Here is a 26,634-nt window from a genome sequence, read left to right as displayed (position 1 = left end):
ATGGGGCAGTGAGAAAAAGGTGCAGTTTACAGCTAATTTCCTGCAATTCTACACATTTACCATAATATATCTGAGTGAGAGTGACTAACAAAATCAATGGGGGCCCTGGTTGGTAATTCGACCATGATTACTACAAGTTTAGATAGCTGGCTGCTAGTCTAACTGTTAGCTACATGGGCTAATTGAGTGACTGTCAGTGACTGACATAACAAGAGCAAAACTGCTGATGCACAACCAAATTGAGAGCTTGTGCCTTGTTTATTCAACTATTCTAACTCTCAACAAACAGTAAGTTGAGACCTTGACCAAGTTCAAAATGTGTAGGCTAACCTATGCACTGATAATGTTATAATAGCTTACGCATTTTTACATAGAACACTATTGAACCAAGGTCTGCCTCTGATGTGCTGAGTGTGTCTGTTTAAATATTGAGGGTGGGTGTATCTCTCTCTCTCTCTCTCCCTCCCTTTCTCGATGTCTCTCTCTATCTCTCCGGTAGCTGTCGTGTAATGGTAGTGAAATAGTCATCATTGCTTGAAGCGCATAGTAAAGAAAGCATGGCTGCCAGTCGGGTACTCGTATACGGGGGAAGAGGTGCACTGGGTAGCAAAATTGTTCAGCACTTTAAATCTAAAGGATGGGTGAGTGCTATACGTGTGTTTTTTTCTTCATATAATATACAACGAAAGGATTTTGAGGCGTTGCTTGCCCCAGTGTCTTTTCTATTTTCAATAACCACTTGTTGAGTAGGCCTAGCCCTAGATGCTATGGTAAGAAGCAAGGAAAATGAAATTAAACCATTGAAATTGTCATCATCAATTGTCATCATCAAGACGTTTTAACGATGCCAGCCCAGAGCTATCGGAAAACATATAATAAGTTGTTATACTTTACTGAGCCTACTTTTGGATTGCATGTGGAATAAAAGCCGACGTTGAAGGATAGTTCGATATCATCATCCTATTTTCCAAAGAATGCAAATGTTTCATGCTCTGTTGTTCTTTCTTTATTTTCCAATAGTGGGTAGCCAGCATCGACATCGTTGCCAGTGAGGAGGCAAACGCGAACGTGCTGGTGAAGTTGTCCGAGTCATTTACCGAGCAAGCAGGACAGGTAGGAGGAGCATGCTTTCACCTGCTCCCTCTGTGATGTTGACAGTTATGGCTTTTTGAATACTCCGGTGATTTGCAAAACGCTGTATAATTACCGTAAAACACCCAGATTCTAGCCCGTTGTAATAGACTCTTATCTCTTGCTGCAGGTGACAGCAGATGTGGCCCAGTTGCTAGGGGACCAGAAAGTGGATGCCATCTTGTGTGTGGCAGGCGGATGGGCTGGAGGAAATTGCAGGTCCAAAGGTTCAAGAGTGTTTCACTGAGATATTATCAGTTCATTTTGAACACATACTGTGATATGAATGCCAGGTGCCTTGTGGCTAAGTCGGTACCGTGTGGCACTTGCAACTCCAGTGTTGTGTGTTTGATTCCCACGGGGGACCAGTACAAACATAATATGAAAATGTATGCACTCACTACTGTAAGTCGCTCTGGATAAAATGCTAAAATGTCTGCTAAAATGTAAATATCTCCCTTTAAACATTTAAACCCCTTTCAAACCAATTTCCCCATAGGCTGAATTGTCATCTGGCATTCAATTCAGGGATGTTTGTTCGTTCCATTTAATTACATGGTTCATTCAATATTGCAATGTTGTTCCTCAAACATCTTCTCTTACGTATGTTGTTTTTAGACCTGTACAAAAACACAGACATGATGTGGAAGCAGAGTGTGTGGACCTCTACCATATCTAGCCACCTGGCTGCTGTGCACCTGAAGCAGGGTGGACTACTGACTCTGGCTGGGGCTAAAGCATCACTGGGTGGTACTAGTGGTAAGATGCCACTTACATCTACTCTCCTGGTACTCTATTCTACTGGGGTTCTATTCTATTCGACTGGTATTCTATTTGATTCTACTGGCATTCTATATTTTTTTGTTGTTGCATTTTGGTCATAATTTAAGGTTAGGGTTAGTTAGGCATTAGGGTTAGCAGTGTGGTTAAGGTTAGGGTTAGGCATTACGGTTAGCAGTGTGGTTAAGGTTAGGGTTAAGGTTAGGTTTAAAATCAGATTGTATGACTATGTGGCTGTGGCTGTGGCTGTGTCAGCTAGTGACCACTCTGCAGAGCTCCCTCCAGTACATCTCAATAAATGGCAACCTGCTGTTCTTTTCTCCTGTAATGTTGTTCATACTGACCCTGTTTGACTGTGTCTCTGTTCTGACCACCGTCCAACTTTTATTTTTTAAGGGTGCCTGTCGTCACGACAGGCAGCCAAAACAAATAGCAGCTTACGTCATCAAACTATTTGTAAAACAAGGAACCCATGAAATACAAAAAATACTGATATATAGTAGAAACGAAAATATGAGTAACATGTTGAATATGATATGTATTTTAATGAGGAGAGAAATTGTTACTACTATGGTTTTTCACACAATGCTCTCTGGTATTTTAAACCTGACCCTGTATGCATGTGATGGTACCTATAGGACCCAACACCCATGCCTTTCCCTGTGTGGTGTGTAACTCATGTGATGGTCCTGAGAACAATATAAATTCTGACACTAGGGCACCTAAAATCCCTGGTCAGCAGTCGGTATAAAGCCCCCACTCTCATTGGCTGTTAGGTTGGGAAGGAGAATGAGTCAGCAGAATTTGGGTCTCTCCACATGTTGGTTAGAGTGTGTTGTGCTGTTCTCCCATTGAATGTAGCTTACTGTAGAAACTAGTGCTACACTAGACACAGGCCAGGAAGTTGTAGGGATTTCCCTCACAGCTTGATTTAGATTACTTTTTTAACAGTGGTATGTCTAATATTTTTTGGGGATGTTTCCTATAGTTTAACTCTCACCTGTGTGGGTTTTTTTCTCCATAAAATTTGAATAATGTTTTGATATTGAAGAAAGTATGTCCATATTTATTTTAATGAAAAAAGGATCTTCAGTATTTACCCTGTTTTACAAAGTCTATGCTATAACCCACAAGATTTACAGATTTTCATGATCTCTTAAATTCATGTCAGGTAATGCTCAGAGCTTCCTTGTGGCAGAAATGTGTGAGTCTTAGAAATACATCTTTAACATGACCATTAACTGCAAGTGGGTTGATTGCCTTATTCAATCGATCAAATGTATTTATAAAGCCCTTTTTACATCAGCAGAAATCACAAACTGCTTATACAGAAACCCAGCATAAAACAGCAAAGAGCAAGCAATGCAGATGTAGAAACACGGTGGCTATTAAAAACTACCTAGAAAGGCAGGAACCTAGGAAGAAACCTAGAGAGGAACCAGGCTCTGAGAGGTGGCCAGTCCTCTTCTGGCTATGCCCAGTGGAGATTAAGAGTACATGGCCATTAAGGACTGATCGTTCTTCAAGACATTCAAGTGTTCATAGACCAGCAGGGTCAAATAGTAATCACAGTGGTTATTGGTCAGCACCTCAGGAGTAAATGTCAGTTGGCTTTTCATAGCCTAGCATTCAGAGGTTGTTACAGCAGGTGTGGTAGAGAGAGAGAGGGTCGAAACAGCAGGTCAGGGTTCCATAGGCGCAAGCAGAACAGCAGAAACTGGATCAGTAGCACGACCAGGTGGACTGGGGACAGCGACAGCCAGGAGTCATCAGCCCAGGTAGTCCTGAGGCATGGTCCTAGGGCTCAGGTCTTCCGAGGGGGAGAGAGAGAGCGCGAGAGAGAGATGGGAGAATTAGAGGGAGCATACTTAAGATTGAACAGGACACCAGATAAGACAGGAGAATTACACCAGATAGGACAGACTGTTCCTAGCCCCCCGGCACAAGGGCTATTGCGGCATAGATACTGGAGGCTGAGACGGGGGGGTCGGGGACACTCTGGCCCTGTCTGACGATATCCCCGGACAGTGCCAACCAGGCACGATATAACCCCACCCACTTTGCTAAAGCACAGCCCCCACACTACCAGAGGGATATCAACTAACCACCAACTTAGTACCCTGAGACAAGGCCGAGTATAGCCCATGAAGAGCTCCCCCACCACACGAGTCCGAAGGGTCTCAAAACCGGACAGGAAGGTCACGTCAGTCAAGTCAAAAAAGCTGCTCTTGAAGTATTTTTGATATCTTAATACAAATTGTCTGTATTACTGACAAAAACAAGACATTGGAAGATAGTAGTAGTGCTTAAAGATTGGATGTGTTTAGGGGTTATTTGTGCTTATATTTTTAGCTTAATATTAGCTTTAATACTTAAGAGCTTACCGGTAATAGTGTGTCTGATCTAAAGACATTCTCAACCAGGTTTACTGAGTTCTCTATGGTGATATACTGCCTTTGGGCAGATTGGTGTCCAGTAGTGTCTTAGGGACAGCTGGTCTTGCCAATGGTGTCTTAAGGACAGCTGGTCTTACCAGTGGTGTCTTAGCAACAACTGGTCTTGCAATGCCAGATGCACACATTGTGAACTTAAAGATTTGGAGTTGATTTGGGGTTAAAGACTGAGGCTTGTTAACCATGTGCGCACCCTATGACCCTAACCCTTGACCTTAGATTTAAAAGTCAGGTTGAACTGTCAAATAACATTGATTTAACTTTTGGGGGATGAAGCACGCTAGTCTGTTAATGCTCTTTGGGGAAATGGATTCTGAATGCATTTCAAATAAACCATCTTACGTTAGCAATTTGGAGTGCATCTACTGTACGTAAAAAAAAATACAACTGAAACTCTCCCCCCTCAAAGACTATGTGTTCCATTGAGAAATAGGTTCCAGTTCTTCAGTTTAGTAGTACTGTGTCTTGAAGATAAAATGTAATTGAATGAAAAAGAGCTTACTCTCCACCTCTTTCTCTCATTGGGCCATTTAAAAAAAAAAGTGTTGGAAAATGCTGCTTATTGTTTCCAGATGCTACTGTATGAGCACAAACATTGATGGGAAGTCAAAAGCATGTCTGTGAAACAAGCAGTAATCTCTGAAAACTGCCATGGGAAAAGTTTGGGATCCAAAAGCACCCAGAATATTTGTCGATAGTATATAAACAGGAAGTCATAAATGTGTAGAGAATGTATGTTGAGTTCAAAATATACTGTTTGTAATATCACATACAGTGACAGTCAAAAGTTTGGACACACCTACTCATTCCAGGGTATTTCTTTATTTTTACTGTTTTCTACATTGTAGAATAATAGTGAAGACATCAAAACTATGAAATAACACATGGAATCATGTAGTGACCAAAATTGTTAAACAAATCAAAATTTATTTTAGATTTGAGATTCTTCAAAGTTGCCACCCTTTGCCATGATAACAGCTTTGCACGCTCTTGGCATTGGTCCTCCTTTTCCTGTAGTCCACGATCATCTCCTTTGTCTTGATCACGTTGGGGGGGGGGGGGGGGTGTTGGTTTTGGAGTCGTGCCTGGCCATGCAGTCATGAGTGAACAGGGAGTACAGGAGGGGACTGAGCACGCACCCCTGAGGGGCCCCCGTGTTGAGGATCAGCATGGCAGATGTGTTGTTACCTACCCTTACCACCTGGGGGTGGCTCATCTGGAAGTCCAGGATCGAGTGGCAGAGGGAGGTGTTTAGTCCCAGGGTCCTTAGCTTAGTGATGAGCTTTGAGGGCACTATGGTGTTGAACGCTGAGCTCTAGTAATGAATAGCATTCTCAGATAGGGGTTCCTTTTGTCCAGGTGGTAAAGGGCAGTGTGAAGTGCAATAGAGATTACATCATCTGTGTATCTGTTGGGGCAGTATGCAAATTGGATTGGGTCTAGGGTTGCTGGGATAATGGTGTTGATGTGAGCCATGACCAGCCTTTCAAAGCACTTCATGGCTACAGACGTGAGTGTTACGGGCTGGTAGTCATTTAGGCAGGTTACCTTAGTGTTCTTGGGCACACGGACTCTGCTTGAAACATGTTGGTATTACAGACTCAGTCAAGGACAGGTTCAGTGTTGCTTGCCTCAAAGCGAGCAATTAAGTAATTTAGCTCGTCTGGTAGGCTCGTGTCACTAGGCAGCTCGTGGCTGTGCTTCCCTTTGTAGTCTGTAATACTTTGCAAGCCCTTCCACATCCGACAAGCATCGAATTACTTTCTAACTCTAGTATTGTGTATATTTCCATGTCCCTCGTTATTATGGTAAGATTTATTGGTGTTTATCTGATTTTATCCAACCATCTCTCCTATTTCACTGTCCCTCTTTCCATCCCTCCGTCTTTCTCTCTCTCCTCAGGCATGGTGGGCTATGGCATGGCCAAGTCAGCAGTCCACCAACTCTGTCAGAGTCTAGCAGGAGAAGACAGTGGGATGCCCCTTGGAGCTGTGACTGTTGCCATACTACCGTGAGTAGCCTAGCAGTTAAGAGCATTGGGCCAGTAACCGACAGGTCTCTGAGGTCCCTGAGCCAACGAGGTGAAAAATCTGGTGATGTGCCCTTGAGCAAGGCACTTAACCTTAATTGCTCCTGTAAATTGCTCTGCCTAAAGAGTGTCTGCTAAATGATTCAATTGTTAGGTATCTTGTTGTTTTTATTACACTTAGTCAATTACTTATTAGGAATAGGAGAAACCTGCCTAAGATACTGTTTGTTATTATTACAGTTTATAACCTGCCAAAGATACCATTTGTTATTTTTACAGTTTATTACTTACTCATTATGAATAGGATTAGGAAAAACCTGCACATTGGAAATAGTCGTTAGGAATTTAATTTATTTGCAACAGTGGAGGTCAAAGGTTACATTACGAATACATTACATGTATTCACCTCATGAGCAGCTATCTGTATACATAGTTTCATTGATTAACAAATGGATGTTAAGCACGTTTCATTGATTAACAAATGGATGTTAAGCACGTTTTTGCACTGTCAGCATGAGAAGCCTGTATCTGAGTTTTGTAGCCAATATTCTCAGTGCTCTGTTATGGTATATTCCAATTGCACAAGGTTGGACTGAGACCACCTGCCAGGCTACTATTAGCTGTCACATAGCTGTCACATATGGTTAGCATTACCCCCATGACTTGCAATTCTTCTGCACTACCAATACGAATCGGAGGGTTGCTTTGTTCACTGCAACTGTGCACAAAAGATTGTAGACTGCATCTGTGCACATTCAAACATACAACTAATACAACTGAAATGTAAAATCATATTTCAATATATGCAAGTATTTATGTATCAATTATCATGCTCATCTCAAAATACACTGCTCAAAAAAATAAAGGGAACACTTAAACAACACAATGTAACTCCAAGTCAATCACACTTCTGTGAAATCAAACTGTCCACTTAGGAAGCAACACTGATTGACAATAAATTTCACATGCTGTTGTGCAAATGGAATAGACAACAGGTGGAAATTATTGGCAATTAGCAAGACACCCCCAATAAAGGAGTGGTTCTGCAGGTGGGGACCACAGACCACTTCTCAGTTCCTATGCTTCCTGGCTGATGTTTTGGTCACTTTTGAATGCTGGCGGTGCTTTCACTCTAGTGGTAGCATGAGACTGAGTCTACAACCCACACAAGTGGCTCAGGTAGTGCAGCTCATCCAGGATGGCACATCAATGCGAGCTGTGGCAAGAAGGTTTGCTGTGTCTGTCAGCGTAGTGTCCAGAGCATGGAGGCGCTACCAGGAGACAGGCCAGTACATCAGGAGACGTGGAGGAGGCCGTAGGAGGGCAACAACCCAGCAGCAGGACCGCTACCTCCGCCTTTGTGCAAGGAGGAGCAGGAGAAGCACTGCCAGAGTCCTGCAAAATGACCTCCAGCAGGCCACAAATGTGCATGTGTCTGCTCAAACGGTCCGAAACAGACTCCATGAGGGTGGTATGAGGGCCCGAAGTCCACAGGTGGGGGTTGTGCTTACAGCCCAACACCGTGCAGGACGTTTGGCATTTGCCAGAGAACACCAAGATTGGCAAATTCACCACTGGCGCCCTGTGCTCTTCACAGATGAAAGCAGGTTCACACTGAGCACGTGACAGACGTCACAGAGTCTGGAGACGCCGTGGAGAACGTTCTGCTGCCTGCAACATCCTCCAGCATGACCGGTTTGGCGGTGGGTCAGTCGTGGTGTGGGGTGGCATTTCTTTGGGGGGCCGCACAGCCCTCCATGTGCTCGCCAGAGGTAGCCTGACTGCCATTAGGTACCGAGATGAGATCCTCAGACCCCTTGTGAGACCATATGCTGGTGCGGTTGGCCCTGGGTTCCTCCTAATGCAAGACAATGCTAGACCTCATGTGGCTGGAGTGTGTCAGCAGTTCCTGCAAGAGGAAGGCATTGATGCCCCAGACCTGAATCCAATTAAGCACATCTGGGACATCATGTCTCGCTCCATCCACCAACGTCACGTTGCACCACAGACTGTCCAGGAGTTGGCGGATGCTTTAGTCCAGGTCTGGGAAGGAGATCCCTCAGGAGACCATCCGCCACCTCATCAGGAGCATGCCCAGGCATGGTAGGGAGGTCATACAGGCACATGGAGGCCACACACACCACTGAGCCTCATTTTGACTTGTTTTAAGGACATTACATCAAAGTTGGATCAGCCTGTAGTGTGGTTTTCCACTTTAATTTTGAGTGTGACTCCAAATCCAGACCTCCATGGGTTGATAAATTGGATTTCCATAGATTTTTTTTGTGTGATTTTGTTGTCAGCACATTCAACTATGTAAAGAAAAAAGTATTTAATAAGATTATTTCTTTCATTCAGATCTAGGATGTGTTGTTTAAGTGTTCCCTTTATTTTTTTGAGCAGTATATAACAGTGAAAGGCCTTCATCAGAGGTTGTTGGATGCTTGCTGGTGGTAAATATCATCTTTACACTTTAGCTTTACTGTTGTTTTTTTGTCTGTTGACAAGGGGTTTACATGGGCCTGTTACAATCAGTCCAGGACCAGAGCTTCAGGCCTCAGGTAGTCAGTTCCTACCACCGCCAGAACATTGTCATGTGACTTGATTACACAGGGTAACCTTGGATACTCCAATGAACAGGAAGTTCATGCCTGATGCAGACTTTGGTTCCTGGACACCACTGGAGTACATTGCAGAGTGAGTGTGATATGGTGGATGATGGGTTGTTTTCATTACCGTATGTTTTTACTGATCATTTAGTTAATCTTGAGATTTAAAATTATATGTATATTTATGCTGTAAGACCGTCATTAAATGTAATTATTCTAAAGGTTTAGAACATACAGATTTATCTCTTTGTTCAACGTATAACCATGATTATAGACAATCTTTTTTGTATACCAGTATTTCACCAGAAGATGGCAATGCTGTCACTTGGCCTGGAAAAATGACCTACTCAATTATATTGCAGTATTACTTGTTAAAATCTTGCCAAAAGATATTTAGAGCCAAATGTCTGGTTTGAATAATGCTGTAATGTGATCAAAAGGTTAATTTGATGGACATATCAATCAACTAATTATAATCTTACATTTCTTCAATACTCTTGACTGGATATAGTCTTGGCATCTATTACTTGGATACTCTTTCCAGGATTTACCCAAATTTGGTGTAAATGCAATGTTAACTATGTACTGTAACTAACACACTAAACTAGTGTATGGAGCCACTAAACTAGTGTATGGAGCCACTAAACTAGTGTATGGAGCCACTAAACTAGTGTATGGAGCCACTAAATTAGTGTATGGAGCCACTAAACTAGTGTATGGAGCCCCTAAACAAGTGTACGGAGCCACTAAAGTGTGTGTTCTTCTTTCATGTCAGTTTAGACACAGAGCACATAGTCTCCAGTGTCTCCTCTGTAAACAGTAGAGATTAGATGGGATTTGATCCAGTTTTATAATCCCAGAAGGGTTGGACAACATTAACCCTGCAGACAACCAGTAGAAACAGATGAGGGTCTGGGAGTATAAGTAGAAGCAATGGGAGGGGAATTTAAATGAGCACTTCAGTTCATCTGCTTATCAAATGTCCATTTGGTGGACTGGTGTAGAATGTTGACTTTGAATTGTGAATATCAATCTCATGATATAGTTGCTGTTGAAATAGATCATTGGTTAACAACATAACTCAAATCACACTAAGAGGCACAGAGGTATAAAATACATAAAAGCCATCAATATTGTGGCCTGTTTTTGTCTTCTGGAAATTTCTTCTAGACTTTGACATATAGAAAACAACGTAATCTCATCCAGAGCTTAATTAAAAAGTAGACTCTCTTATATCATATACTGTAAGCCAACCATGTTTCACTTGTACTCACTTACAAGTAGTAACTGCTAGCACCCATAGTCTAGCCATTTCATAGTCACATTCTCTTACTTTTCATATTTTCTCATAGTCTTATTTTTCTGTCTTCTAGAACTTTCTTCAGTTGGGCCACCGGTGCGGATCGTCCAGCATCGGGCAGTCTGATGCAGCTCACCACCACTGGAGGCAAGACACAGGCCCTACCCACACAATAAGACACATTTCCTACCCACATAATAAGACACAAGCCCTACCCACACAATAAGACACAAGCCCTACCCACACAATAAGACACAAGACCTACCCACACAATAAGACACAGGCCCTACCCACACAATAAGGCACATGTCCTACCCACACAATAAGGCACATGTCCTACCCACACAATAAGACACAGGCCCTACCCACACAATAAGACACAGGCCCTACCCACACAATAAGACACAGGCCCTACCCACACAATAAGACACATTTTCCTACCCACACAATAAGACATAGACCCTACCCACACTATAAGACACATTTCTACACACATAATACGACACAATACCTACCCACACAATAAGACACAGGTCCTACCCACACAATAAGACACAGGCCCTACCCACACAATAAGACACATTTCCTACCCACACAATAAGACACATTGCCTACCCACACAATAAGACACAGGTCCTACCCACACAATAAGACACATTTCCTACCCACACAATAAGACACAGGCCCTACCCACACAATAAGACACAGGCCCTACCCACACAATAAGACATAGGCCCTACACCCCTAATCAGACACAGGCCCCACCCACACAATAAGACACAGGACCTACCCACAAAATAGAGGAGGGAGAAGTGGAGAGGGAGGGGGAAAGAGAGAGAGAAGGATGAAATTAGTCACAATGAGAAAGAAGACTGAAGGATGAGATACTTTTGATAATGTAGCGTATGTGGACACCTGCTTATCATCTCATTCCAAAATCATGGGCATTAATATGGAGTCGGTCCACCCATTGCTGCTATAACAGCCTCCATTCTTCTGGGAAGGCTTTCCACTAGATGTTGGAACATTGCTGCTGGGACTTGCTTCCATTCAGCCACAAGAACATTAGTGAGGTCGGTACTGATGTTGGGTGATTAGGCCTGGCTCATAGTCGGTATTCCAATTCATCCCAAAGGTCTTCGATGGGGTTGAGGTCAGGGCTCTGTGCAGGCCAGTCAAGTTCCTCCACACCTTTGTACAAGGGGCTTTGTCATGCTGAAACAGGAAAGGGCCTTCCCCAAACTGTTGCCCCAAAGTTGGAAGCACAGAATATCCTAGAATGTCATTGTGTGCTGTAGCATTAAGATTTCCCTTCACTGGAACTAAGGGGCCTAGCCCAAACCATGAAAAAACAGCCCCAGAAAATTATTCATTCACCACCAAACCTTACAGTTGGCACAATGCATCCGTGCAGGTAACGTTCTCCTGGCATCCGCCAAACCCAGATGCGTCCATCGGACTGCCAGATGGTTAACCTTTGGGTGGTGGACCATTTTTGATATACACGGGAAACTGTTGAGTGTTGCAGTTCTTGACACAAACCTGTGCGCCTGGCACCTACTACCATAGCCTGTTCAAAAGCACTTAAATATGTTTTATTGCCCATTCACCCTCTGAACGGTACATATCATTCACCTAGATTCACCTGGTCAGTCAATGTCATGGAAAGAGCAGGTGTTCTTAATGTTTTGTACTCAGTGTATATCTCTCTATTATGTGTGGGAATACTTTGGAACAGATTTCCAAAATTACAATCACTTGGAGCTGATTTGCTGGTGTTTTTAGAGTATTTTATGTCCAACAATAATTAAAACTATATATATATACAGTATATTTATTTTTAAGAAAGCTTGGGGGGCCAAAAATTTGGCCTGCGGGCCGCCAGTTGGGGAACCCTACCTCTATGCCCTACCTCTATAACCTACCTCTTTCCATGACAGACTGACCAGGTGAATCTAGGTAAAAGCTATGATCCCTTATTGATGCCATTTGTTAAATCCACTTCAATCAGTGTAGATGAGGGGGAGGAGACAGGTTAAAGAAGGATTTTTAAGCCTTGAGACAATTGAGACATGGATTGTGTGTGTGTGTACCGTTCAGAGGGTGAATGGGCAATAACAAATATTTAAGTGTTTTTGAACGGGCTATGGTAGTAGGTGCCAGGCACACCGGTTTGTGTCAAAAACTGCAACACTCAACAGTTTCCTGTGTGTATCAAAAATGGTCCACCACCCAAAGGACATCCAGCCAACTTGACACAACTGTGGGAAGCATTGGAGTCGACATGGGCCAGCACGCTTTCGACACCTTGTAGAGTCCATGCACTGACGAATTGAGGTTATTTTGTACAGTCAGTGTATGTGACCTTATAGAAATGTAAGCAAAGTTTGAAATGATTATGTTTAAGTGAAATATTATATCTCTTTGGACTTCTTGTGGTCGATTTACCGTCGATAAATGGCTGAATATAGTTGATTATCCCTGGTATAGAGAGATGGAGAGGAGGGAGGGGAAGGTAAGAGATCGTGGAGGGGAATAAAAATATGCCCACAATAGTGTTAGAATGAATCAGTTGCAGAGGAAACATGAACCTCAAGTACATTTACTTATTTTGAACTCTTTTAGTTAGATCCCGTTTGAAATTGATGAAAATGAAGTAAGCCGCTGTCTTAATGTCAAACGTACAATGCATTTCAGTGGAGTTGCCATACTCTGCGTCTTGTGTCGAGTGTACTCAATATGCGTGTGATAGGTTGATTGAAGATGTACTGTCTAAGTACTATTATCAGTATCTCATAACACTATTTTTTGTTTGTGCTGTTTGATGTGGTTTTACCTCCTCTGTCTCAATTTGAATAAAAATCCACATTAATCACAATCTGATTTCATAATTTGTGAGAAACAATCAAAACACTACAGCATCACTCGGGCTCCTGAGTGGCGCAGCGGTCTAAGGCACTGAATCTCAGTGCTAGAAGCATCACTACAGACCCTGGTTTGATTCCAGGCTGCATCACAACCGGCCGTGATTGGGAGTCTCATATGGCAGCGCACAATTGGCCCTGCGTCGTCCGGGTGAGGGTTTGGCCGGTGTAGGCCGTCATTGTAAATAAGAATTTGTTCTTAACTAACTAACTTGCCTAGTAATAAAAATCACCATCACCTTGAATTGAAAATTATTATAGAGAATAAACACATTTTGGGGATCAGATATTTGTAGCAGTTCCACCACCACTAAAATCCAGATCCCTGCCCACCTCCCCCTCATCCACAATAATATTATATTTCATTGAACTTCACTGGTCATAATTAGATGTATTCGCCTACCATTAAAGACATACTATTTTGAATGGGGTTGGAGACCAGTTAAATTATTTACCTGCCTTGACTTGATCTAGCTCACTCATGGTCATTTCCAGTGACATACTGTAGCCTTCCCCACCAGGTGGTGCTGCTAGATAAGAACTCAATTCACCAGTCAAATGTGACCGACCACCTCGATTCGGTCTTGTGTAGCAAAATTTGAAATGTGTTTTTTACTTTGGATAAAAGTAGAGACTCAAAGCTACAAAATGGTATATCATACACTGCAGTTGAGGAACAATGTGAAAGTAATTTTGCTTTGAAAGTGGACAAACTTCTAACCCCACTTTTGAGAAAATTACCCTTAAATGTTTTTGTACACCTACTGGAGAGCCCTTCTTTATCTACACCTATTCAGCATCGATCACACCCTCTTAAGCCTTAGCCCCACCCATCTCCTTAAGGATTCACATGTGAGGCCATGTACTAAACAATGTAAGGTAGTGTACTAAACAACCAAAGATTAAGACTAAAAGTGGTGAAAGTAGTAGCCTACAATAAGGAAAAACTCCAGGTAAAAATACACTTTATCTAGTCCTTGGCCTATATCCTAATCTGACTTTGGTGCAGGTCATGTTGTTCTTCACATTACCGTTTCTGGTAAACACAGACTATATAAATTCAAATCAAAGTTTATTTGCCCCATGCACAGGATACAGAAGGTGTTAACGGTACAGTGAAATGCTTACTTGCATAGTTGCGTAGTAGCAATATAGAAAATAGAAAGAGTCCAGGTAAAAATATTTTCTAAATATTTTATAATTATTAGATGATGCTTACCCAGAGACACACTTGTCTAAATTGATGGGTCATGTGAAGGAAATGCTATAACCACCCCCCAACCACACATAGCTAAGTGGATGGATCACTATTGTCTAGACATGTACACATGTTCATGAAATACAATAGATGTCCGTAATCACCCCCAGACACACCTGGCTAGCTTGATGGGTCATGTAATCATCTGGCGAAGTGTAGTCTTTTGTTTAGACATGCAACTAGCTAGGTAGCTAAACAATGAACCATAATCCCAACCCATACTACTAGTAATACAAACTGATTGTCATAGCTAGCCACCATCCATGAAATGCTGTAGTATGAATGTGCAGGTAGATAAAGCTAACCACCTAGGTTCAATATTAGCTAGCTAGCTAACATTAGGCTATAAGTAGCAATGCAAATTGTTCCTGAGACGAATAATATTACTACACAGATCATGCATGTAACGTTAGCTAGCATGCCAACAAGCTAACATTTGCTTGCTAGCTAACAGTACACTTTAACTTGAAATTAAAACAACTTTCTGAAAAAAATTGAAATGTATAATACCTGAAAATGTAGCTAGACTCTTACCCATATATATATATATATATATGGATGAACGTTTGTTTGTAGCTAGATACATCTTGTTTGGCCCGCGTTGTGTCAAGTCACTCCGGTTCACACTGACCGTGTGCACAAAGTAGGTCATGACAAGTTTTTCCCACTGATCTTTGTTGATAGCGCCTGCTACATTCAGGGCAGCAATGTTGTTGGGAGCAGTAGCAACATTTTCGCAGTTCTCCATGGCTAATGTTATATATTTCAAAAAGCCACAGTAGCAAGGACTATCTACACATATTGAGCAGCTCACGTTATAGACAGAATCATGCTACATGGCAGACCAATCCGAACTTCTCTCTGGCATGTCCAGCCCATCCATTATCTCAGCCAATCCATGGCTATTCCAACTATGCTCGTAATTTAACAATTTTATTCGTATTTACAGATGGCATACAAGTTTGTTAATAAGACACATGAAAAGGGCCTCCTGAGTGGTGCAGTGATCTAAGGCACTAGGTGCTAGTTGTGAGGTGCTAGATCTAAGGTGCTAGTTGTGCAACTAGAGATCCTGGTTCGAGTCCAGACTCTGTTGCAGGATGTCTTTGTCCCATCGTGCTCTATCGACTCCTGTGGCAGTCCGGGCGCATGCATGCTGACACGGTCGCCAGGGGTACAGTGTTTCCTCCGACACATTGGTGTGGCTGGCTTTCAGGTTAAGCAGGCGTTGTGTTAAGAAGCAGTGCAGCTTGGCTGGGTCGTGTTTCGGAAGACGCACGGCTCTTGACCTTTGCCTCTCCCGAGTCCATACGGGAGTTGCAGCGATGGGACAAGACTGTAACTACCAATTGGGGAGAAAAAGGGATAATAAAATAATTAAATAAGGCACATGATAGTTAATGTATTCAAGAAGGTATTTCTGCCAAAAAATGCATTATGATGAAATGTATTTGCCTCTCCTGTGAAGTAGTTACGTGCGACACCAGCTTTCTGAAACAGGTCCAATATGATTCAAGGGAATATGTGTTGGTTACAAAACTAACTATAGATTGATGTTAACACTTACAATAGATGAGTGGATTTGGAAAATACAATGCACAGTAAATGGGCTCCACTGAAAATCTGGACATCGCTTGATTAATTGATTTTATTTGCCAGTTAAATAAATACATACACACACACAGTACATACATTTTAAAAAGGTGACAGGGAAAACACAATCAAGTCACAATCTTATTTTCATTGTGCCATATTCAAAGGTCTTGGTTTCACTGTATATGATAAGCCCAGGTTGCTGAAAAAATGACTGAACAATCAATATCCTTCCTAAGAACAATTGTAGCAACATGACACAATACAACGGGAGATCCCCATACGCCTACCACATATTACACAGAACAATAGCATCAGTAGCACTATGACAAGATATCTACTTGACAATAAGACCAACAAGGACTATCACAGGGAGGTATCTTTGATCAAGTGAAATATCTTCTGTGATCAACAATGGCTGTATGTATTCCCACGGGCAATTATTCTGTAGCACTACAACATCATAAGCTAATGTACAGTATGCAGCCGGGACGTGTTGAATGTGCCTGGGGCCCTCACACATCTAGATGAATTGCCCCCTGCCACCCTATATCAGCAGGACTGAACACTACCTCCTTGTTCTCTTCTATTCATTGCAGGCATTGTGATTTATTATAGTGTGTCGTCAACAGGGCCCAAGCCTTATAATCATTGCTCCTGCAGCTCACTGTGAGAAATAGCAGAGTTTAAACCTATGGCGTAATAATTGTCCTAAGGTGAATTTGTATTCACACTTAGCCGCTAAGTCAATAGGATGATGTATAGGATGATATATGGGACGATATATAGGATTATGTATAGGATGGTGTATAGGATGACAAATAGGATGATATATAGGATGATAAATAGTATGATGTATAGGATGGTGTATAGGATGATGTATAGGATGATGTATAGGATGGTGTATAGGATGATGAATATGATGATATATAGAGTTGAAGTCGGAAGTTTACATACACTTAGGTTGGAGTCATTAAAACTTGTTTTTCAACCACTCCATACATTTCTTGTTAACAAACTATTGTTTTGGCAAGTCGGTTAGGACATCTACTTTGTGCATGACACAAGTCATTTTTCCAACAATTGTTTACAGACAGATTATTTCACTTATAATTCACTGTATGACAATTCCAGTGGGTCAGACATTTACATACACTAAGTTGACTGTGCCTTTAAACAGCTTGGAAAATTCCAGAAAATGATGTCATGGCTTTAGAAGCTTCTGATGGGCTAATTGACATCATTTGAGTCAATTGGAGGTGTACCCCTATGGATGTATTTCAAGGCCTACCTTCAAACTCAGTGCCTCTTTGCTTGACATCATGGGAATTCAAAAGAAATCGACCAAGACCTCAGAAAAAAAATTGTAGACCTCCACAAGTCTGGTTCATCCTTGTGAGTTTCACGGCTGTCTTCGTCTTCTGACGATATAGCGAAATCGTCGTCTGAAAATGTAGACCAATACGCAGTGGATGTCGTGTTCATTTTTTAATTTAATTAATCGCTCACGTGAACACTATACAAAAAAACAATAAACAATGACAGTGCAACAGTTTTGCATGCTATCCTAACGCAGTGCAAAAACAATCTCCCACAACAGACAAACACACCCTCATATATGGGACTCTCAATCAAAGGCAAATAGACAACACCTGCCTTCAATTGAGAGTCCCAACCCCAATGAACCCAAACATAGAAACAGACACACTAGACTCAACATAGAATTACATAAACATAGATCATAAACCAAAACCCGGAAATACTAAATCAAACGCCCTTTTACCAAAACACCACCCCGAACCACATAAAACAAATACCCTCTGCCACGTCCTGACCAAACTAAAATGACAATTAACCCTTATACTGGCCAGGACGTGACAGTACCCCCCCCCCTTAAAGGTGCTAACCCCGGAAGCACCTTAAAAAACAAAAACAACAACAACAAAAAACAACCCCCAAACAACAAAACCAAAATTACACTCTACTAAAGGGAGGGAAGGGAGGGTGGCTGCCGTCAACGATGGCACTGTGCTACACCCCCCCCCCTCCCCAACCCACCTATATCTGGAGGTGGCTCCGGTTCTGGCCGTTCCAGGCAGTCGGGCCACTCTGGCAGCTCTGGGCAGTCGGGGCAGTCTGGCAGCTCGGGGCAGTTTGGCAGCTCGGGGCAGTCTGGCAGCTCGGGGCAGTCTGGCAGCTCGGGGCAGTCTGGCCAGTCTGGCAGCTCGGGGCAGTCTGGCCACTCTGGCAGCTCGGGGCAGTCTGGCAGCTCGGGGCAGTCTGGCCACTCTGGCAGCTCGGGGCAGTCTGGCCACTCTGGCAGCTCGGGGCAGTCTGGCCACTCTGGCAGCTCGGGGCAGTCTGGCCACTCTGGCATCTCCGGGCAGTCTGGCCACTCTGGCAGCTCCTGACTAGTGGGTGGCTCTGGCGACTCTTCACTGACGGGCGGCTCTGGCGATTCCTCACTGACGGGCGGCACTGGTGACTGTTGACTGGCGGGCAGCTCTGGTGACTGTTGACTGGCGGGCAGCTCTGGTGACTGTTGACTGACGGGCAGCTCTGGTGACTGTTGACTGGCGGGCAGCTCTGGTGACTGTTGACTGGCGAGGCTGGGTTTACGCACTTGAAGCCTTGTGCGTGGTGCTGGTACTGGGCGTAACAGACTGGTAACACGCACCTCCAGGCTAGTGCGGGGAGCGGGAACAGGACGAGTCGGACTGGGCTGACGTACTTCCGGGTCCGCACGAGAGACAGGAGCTGGAAACCTAGGGCTATGGAGGCGCACAGTCGGTCTTGATCTTACCTCCTGCACAACCCGTCTTGGCTGGATGGAACTAGTAGCCCTGTACGAGCGGGGTGCTTGTACAGGGCAGACTGGGCTGTGCAGGGGCCTGATGGTAGCCGTGCGTAGAGCGGGAGTTGCGTAGCCTGGTCCTCGGAGGCGTACCGGCGACTAGATGCGCTGCGCAGGCATCCTCCTACCAGGCTGGATGCCCGCTCTAGCACGGCACCTGCGAGGGGCTGGAATAACGCGCACCGGACTGTGCGTGCGTATGGGTGAGAAAGTGCGCTCCTCAGCGAAACATGGCGCTCTCCACCTCATACGCTCCTCCATATAACCACGGGTAGCTGGCTTCCGGCTCTTCCTAGGCCTAGCCAAACTACCCGTGTGCCCCCCAAACATTTTTCTTGTGGGTGCCTCTCGTGCTTCAACGCCAGTCGTGTCCCTCGGAAACGTTCCCGGTCCATACCAGCCTTACTTCATGGGCCTTCTCCGGCCATAACCTGCTCCCAAGTCCATCTCTCCCGTTTGTCCAAATCAAAAATCCTCTGCTCCTTCCTCTGCTGCTTGGTCCAGGTTTGGTGGGAGATTCTGTCACGGCTGTCTTCGTCTTCTGACGATATAGCGAAATTGTCGTCTGAAAATGTAGACCAATACGCAGCGGATGTCGTGTTCATTTTTGAATTTAATTAATCGCTCACGTGAACACTATACAAAAAAACAATAAACAATGACAGTGCAACAGTTTTGCAGGCTATCCTAACGCAGTGCAAAAACAATCTCCCACAACAGACAAACACACCCTCATATATGGGACTCTCAATCAAAGGCAAATAGACAACACCTGCCTTCAATTGAGAGTCCCAACCCCAATGAACCCAAACATAGAAACAGACACACTAGACTCAACATAGAATTACATAAACATAGATCATAAACCAAAACCCGGAAATACTAAATCAAACGCCCTTTTACCAAAACACCACCCCGAACCACATAAAACAAATACCCTCTGCCACGTCCTGACCAAACTAAAATGACAATTAACCCTTATACTGGCCAGGACGTGACAGTGAGCAATTTCCAAACGCCTGAAGGTACCACGCTCATCTGTACAAACAATAGTACGCAAGTATTAACACCATGGGACCACGCAGCCGTCATACTGCTCAGGAAGGAGACGTGTTCTGTCTCCTAGAGATGAACGTACTTTGGTGTGAAAAGTTCAAATCAATCCCAGAACAACAACAAAGGACCTTGTCAAAATGCTGGAGGAAACAGGTAGAAAAGTATCTATATCCACAGTAAAACGAGTCCTATATCGACATAACCTGAAAGGCCGCTCAGCAAGGAAGAAGCCACTGCTCCAAACCCGCCATAAAAAAAGCCACTCTACGGTTTGCAACTGCACATGGGGACAAAGATCGTACTTTTTGGAGAAATGTCCTCTGGTCTGATGAAACAAAAACAGAACTGTTTGGCCATAATGACCATCGTTATGTTTGGAGGAAAAAGAGGGAGGCTTGCAAGCCGAAGAACACCATCCCAACCGTGAAGCACGGGGGTGGCAGCATCATGTTGTGTAGGTGCTTTGCTGCAGGAGGGACTGGTGCACTTCACAAAATAGATGGCATCATGAGGTAGGAAAATTATGTGGATATATTGAAGCAACATCTCAAGACATCAGTCAGGAAGTTAAAGCTTGGTTGCAAATGGGTCTTCCAAAATGAACAATGACCCCAAGCATACTTCCAAAGTTGTGACAAAATGGCTTAAGGACAACAAAGTCAAGGTATTGGAGTGGACATCACAAAGTCCTGAACTCAATCCCATAGAAAATTTGTGGGCAGAACTGAAAAAGCATGTGCGAGCAAGGAGGCCTACAAACCTGACACAGTTACACCAGCTCTGTCAGGAGGAATGGGCCAAAATTCACCCAACTTATTGTGGGAAGCTTGTGGAAGGCTACCATTCAAAGGCAATGCTACCAAATACTAATTGAGTATATGTAAACATCTGATCCATTGGGAATGTGATGAAAGAAATAAAGCTGAAATAAATCATTCTCTCTAGTATTATTCTGACATTTCACATTCTTAAAATAAAGTGGTGATCCTAACTGACCTAAGACAGGGAATTTTTACTAGGATTAAATGTCAGGAATTGTGAAAAACGGAGTTAAATGTATTTGGCTAAGGTGTATGTAAACTTCCGACTTCAACTGTACGATGATAAATAGGATGATGTATTTGATGATGTATAGAATTATGTATAGGATGGTATATAGGATGATGTATAGGATTATATATAGGATGATATATAGTTTGATGGATGATATATAGAATGATGTATAGGATGATGGATTTTTCAGAGGATGATTAATAGGATGATGTATGGGACGATGTGTAGGACGATATATAGGATGACAGGACAAGAGTAATATACATGGGTTATTGTTTGTTTTATTTATTTAGAGTGGAAGGGCTTATAAAAGTGGTTAAAATTGTTCAAATTTATGTTTTCCCGTTTGCCGTTGCGGGATTGGGAAATTTGCATTTGCCAAGATGAAATTCCTGGGTGATTTGTTCATTTTGTTTAGTGAGACCTTAACCTCGATCTCCAGCTTCCATTCTGATAATAAGACCTTAACCTCGGATCTCCAGCTTTCATTCAGCTTAACCTCAATCTCCAGCTTCCATTCTGATAATGAGACCTTAACCTCGGATCTCCAGCTTCCATTCAGTTTAACCTCAATCTCCAGCTTCCATTCAGTGTAGTGAGACCTTAACCTCAATCTCCAGCTTCCATTCAGTTTAGTGAGACATTAACCAATATCTCCAGCTTTTATTCAGTTTAGTGAGACAATAACCTCGATCTCCAGCTTCCGTTCTGTTTTGTGAGACTTTAATCTCAATCTCCAGCTTTCTCACGAAACAAGACTAAGGAGTCTTGCTTGCAAGACTAAAGTGGACTGAAGGAAACTAGTTGTGTGGCCACTCAGTTTTAAAACTTAGTATTGTAAATCAATGATTATGACCATTTAGCTGATAACATATTGGACACATTACTGCAGTTTTAACCACCTTACTGTTTCATGGTCTCTCTACAAGATAGACATGGAGAATTAACCATGATACACCGTTTAGTGACACCAGCCATAGAATAGAACAGAACAGAAAGTTCCCCTTGGGTTCCCCCCTGTAGTTGAGCCAAATATTCTCCATAGCCCCAAGTATTCTCCATAGCCCCAAGTATTCTCCATAGCCCCAAGTATCCTGCATAGCCCCACCTGAGGCCCCTCCACCAGCACAGGCCTGAAACAAACCCCCTGGAGATGAATATCCTGATTAAACGGACCCCCTCCTACCCTCAGACCCATTTCCCACCCCTCTTTGAATGTTGTTGTTATTGGGGGGTGGGTAGGGGGTTAGAGAGGGGAGGTTATGTCTGAGATGGCAGGGTGCCATGTGGAAGCCATTGAGACCTGAAAGAGAGTGCGGTGGGGTGGGCATAACGTGATGACAGATGGTAATGGTTAGCCCCCTTAGCCTGCCTGCTACAGGGTTATATGGCTTGCATGTGAGTAGACCCCAGCCCTACCTCTGAGAACCTAGAACCTAAGCACACATGTTGTGTTTGAGAGAGGAGGAGGTGGGGGGATTTGGGGGGACAAGATCTTGAGTGAAATAAAGAGAATGAAGACTATATATGTTTAACCTGTTTAATATCTGTGTATGGAAAAATCACTCACAACAATTATCCTCCTTTCTCCTATAGGAATATTTGTAATATTGATAATATAATCATATAATAACTGAAGCTGTAACATATTGAGTATTACTATATCCTTACGCTTGCCAAAGCAATTATGAACGGTCACTCACTCCTGAATCAGATTGCCCCAGTATTCTATGACGTTTTAGAGTAAGACCTCACAAACATGAGACGTATGCCTTCAGTGTTTCTATCCCCATAGCCCAACACTAGATGGTGGTATCTCCTATCTGGACTGTTTAAGATAAGGCAACATAATTTGAATTTGCATGATAAGTATTTCCCTGTAATTAAATGGATCTTGTGTCATTAAATCATTGCACAGGATAATAATTGCTAGACTTTATTTTCTTGAAAACCTTGAATACTTCCTCCTGTTCCTTAAAATAAAAGTCAGGACATTAGCATCATACGTTCCCGTATACAGAGGTTTCTGCAGAGCTTAATCAAACTCATGATTTTGCTCATATTCGGTTGTCTTCCATTTGGTTTGCTGTGATATGTTTGCAAGGAGAAAACTGTCTCAAAACAAATTGTGGCAATGTTGTATTCAGCTAATATCCTTGGGATGCAACCATAAACAATACACTGAAATACACTATGCTGATACCCAAGGCAATGCTTTGATGTATGAGTACCTCTTGTGTGCACACATAGCCTATCACATAAAGCACATGAATGGAATGACATAACAGCTAACAACACCATTACAATGGTATTATTGTTACTTTATTGGTGTGGCTTCTTGTCGTGATGGCTTATTTATCAAAGACAAACATATTAGCTATCTTATTAATTGTGCATGGCTTAGGGTTGAAAGCATTTATCATAAGTTGTTACATAGATGCCACACGTCATATTGGCAGATGTTGTCATATTTAGGTCGAATATAAGGTCACAGGCTTTTATTACAATACCAGAGCAAGTTACCATGCTGTAGGTAGTGTAGAATTATGACTCAATTCTATGGAAAGCCTTAAAAGTAGGATTGACATGTAAGTGAGTGTTAATCCTCTTACTGCTTTGGTCACGTTTATTTATTTATTTGATCAACTTTATTGGTCAGGAACCATGTATAATTAAAACATACAGAAGAAATGTAGTGCATTGTACCACAAGATATAGCTAGAAAGATCATTTTCTAATCTAAGATTTTTCTTTAAGCACCGAATCACACCCTCATATTGAAGTTTACCTAAATTAAATTAGAAATGAGATTATAATAGCCGTCACTGCAGTCAGTTCTCCAAGTTCTACTACGGCAGTTTTTCGGAGGTTCCACACGACTCTAGACGCAGTTAGGACAATTAAGTATATTAGTTCTCCGCTCCCCTCTTGGCCCAGCTAAATGTGGAGGGCACTTGGCTCACGTAACAGGGCCACTTGGAGAGAATATGCCTGAGGCAGTAAACTAATACTTACTTACACCCCTGGCAAAAAAAGATCACCAAAACCTCTCCTTGAACCCCGAACAGTGACAGGTCCCATCACCGGAGCGGTGAAGAGGATGCAGAAATGAAAGACAATAGGAGTTCTTATTAATATGGTGATGGTGAGGGGAGGTGGGGGAGGGCCTTCATAACAGGCTCACTTTCACCTGACAGTCCAGCAGTCTGCAATTAATTAGATTCCTGTTTTTTAAGAGACATATTTACAAAGGTAGATGTAGCCTACTGTAATCAGAGAAAAATTCATAGAGAATAAATAAAACATGATCAATCTTTATTTTACCTTTCTTTCTACTTGTTACATTTTATTCCTACTGGGAAAAACTCTGTACTAGTGGAAACACTCAGTAATTCATGCCTCTTTGATTTGAAGTCATCCACGTCATGTATAATGGCATGTTAATATGCATTGAATAGGGAAACACTTCTGATGAGGGGTCCTGGGTGTCTTCCTTCAGAATCCTGTTTGACCATAACACAATGTACACAGCACTACAACAACCATTCAACCATTGTACAACCATTATACAACACACAACCATGTTAATGTAGTAGTATCAAATGTGGTCCTAAAATGACACAAACCAATAAACCATGGACCAATAATGATTTTATTTTCAAGTCTTCACAACCATACAACCATAATGGGAATCTGATGTTGCCATTTTGTTTTCAGAGCTTGGACTCTGCATCAGCATCCCAAATGGAACCCTATTTCCTATGTAGTGCCCCACTTTTGTCCAGGGCCCATAGGGCCCAAAGGGTGCCATTTGAGACACACTCTGCTTGTATATCCAAATACAGAGCAGCAAAAGGTGATGTGGATGTGTCACTGCAACAAGCCAGTGGACTCCAGGTCATGTGTAGGGGGTGATCTGTCCAGGTCATGTGTGGGTGGTGATCTGATGCTGCTGTGACCGGATTGAGACTTTCTAGCAGCTACACTATGGGACCCAAGATAAGCCTCTTGGGAGTTGTGTGCATGGTCCTCTCTGGTCAACTCAAGGGCTTAGCTATGGATGGACATCTTTCTCCAAACATGAGAATGGAGCGTCCCCCCCCAAAAAGTGCTCTTGCAACAGCTGCATAGTGCGGATACAAGCCTATGGAATAACAGTGGGGCTTTTATTGCTCAATCTAATTCATCCTGATAAAAAAAAGAACATAGGCCTAATGGACACATGTTCAAACTCACACACTTTTGATAGAATTAAAGGAGCAATATATAGTTGCTACATCAATTTTTGGTCTTATAAATGATATACAGTTGAAGTCGGCAGTTTACATGCACCTTAGCCAAATACATTTATTTGGGAAGACCATTTGCGACCTAGCTTTAACTTCCTGACTGATGTCTTGAGACGTTGCTTCAATATATCCACATCATTTTCCTTCCTCATGATGCCACCTATTTTGTGAAGTGCACCTGTCCCTCCTGCAGCAAAGCACCCCCACAACATGATGCTGCCACCCCCGTCCTTCACAGTTGGGATGGTGTTCTTTGGCTTGCAAGCCTCCCCATTTTTCCTCCAAACATAACGATGGTCATTATGGCCAAACAGTTCTATTTTTGTTTCATCAGACCAGAGGACATTTCTCCAAAAAGTACGATCTTTGTCCCCATGTGCAGTTGCAAACCGTAGTCTGGCTTTTTTATGGCGGGTTTGGAGCAGTGGCTTCTTCCTTGCTGTGCGGCCTTTCAGGTTGTGTCGATATAGGACTTGTTGGTTTTTTGGGGGGGGTTTTCACCCCTTTTTTCTCCCCAATTTCGTGGTATCCAATTGATGTATTTCAAGGCCTACCTTCAAACTCAGTGCCTCTTTGCTTGACATCATGGGAAAATCAAAAGAAATCAGCCAAGACCTCAGAAAAAAAATTGTAGACCTCCACAAGTCTGGTTCATCCTTTAGAGCAATTTCCAAATGCCTGAAGGTACCACGTTCATCTGTACAGACAATAGTACGCAAGTATAAACACCATGGGACCACGCAGCCGTCATTCCGCTCAGGAAGGAGACGCGTTCTGTCTCCTAGAGATGAATGTACTTTGGTGTGAAATGTGCTTATCAATCCCAGAACAACAGCAAAGGACCTTGTGAAGATGCTGAAGGAAACAGGTACAGAAGTATCTATATCCACAGTAAAACGAGTCCTATATCGACATAACCTGAAAGGCCACTCAGCAAGGAAGAAGCCACTGCTCCAAACCCGCCATAAAAAAGCCAGACTACGGTTTGCAACTGCACATGGGGAGAAAGATTGTACTTTTTGGAGAAATGTCCTCTGGTCTGATGAAACAAAAACAGAACTGTTTGGCCATAATGACCATCGTTATGTTTGGAGGAAAAAGAGGGAGGCTTGCAAGCCGAAGAACACCATCCCAACCGTGAAGCACGGGGGTGGCAGCATCATGTTGTGTGGGTGCTTTGCTGCAGGAGGGACTGGTGCACTTCACAAAATAGATGGCATCATGAGGTAGGAAAATTATGTGGATATATTGAAGCAACATCTCAAGACATCAGTCAGGAAGTTAAAGCTTGGTTGCAAATGGGTC

General features: G+C 42.9%; 1 protein-coding gene across 1 annotated transcript; it reads left to right on the top strand.

The window, feature by feature from the left end:
- The first annotated feature begins 418 nt into the window (after nt 1-418).
- Nucleotides 419-13,180, top strand: LOC106604536 (dihydropteridine reductase). Its single transcript, XM_014199256.2, has 7 exons — nt 419-641; nt 1,021-1,113; nt 1,262-1,358; nt 1,750-1,890; nt 6,267-6,375; nt 9,007-9,090; nt 10,376-13,180. The coding sequence occupies exons 1-7, from the start codon at nt 558-560 to the stop codon at nt 10,476-10,478; spliced, it is 711 nt and encodes a 236-aa protein (XP_014054731.1). The 5' UTR covers nt 419-557; the 3' UTR covers nt 10,479-13,180.
- The last annotated feature ends 13,454 nt before the right edge of the window (nt 13,181-26,634 follow it).

Source organism: Salmo salar, chromosome ssa05, assembly GCF_905237065.1.
Source record: "Salmo salar chromosome ssa05, Ssal_v3.1, whole genome shotgun sequence".
Lineage (NCBI taxonomy): Eukaryota > Metazoa > Chordata > Actinopteri > Salmoniformes > Salmonidae > Salmo > Salmo salar.
Note: the sequence above shows the minus strand (reverse complement) of the source record. Positions and strands in the feature narration are given on the sequence as shown.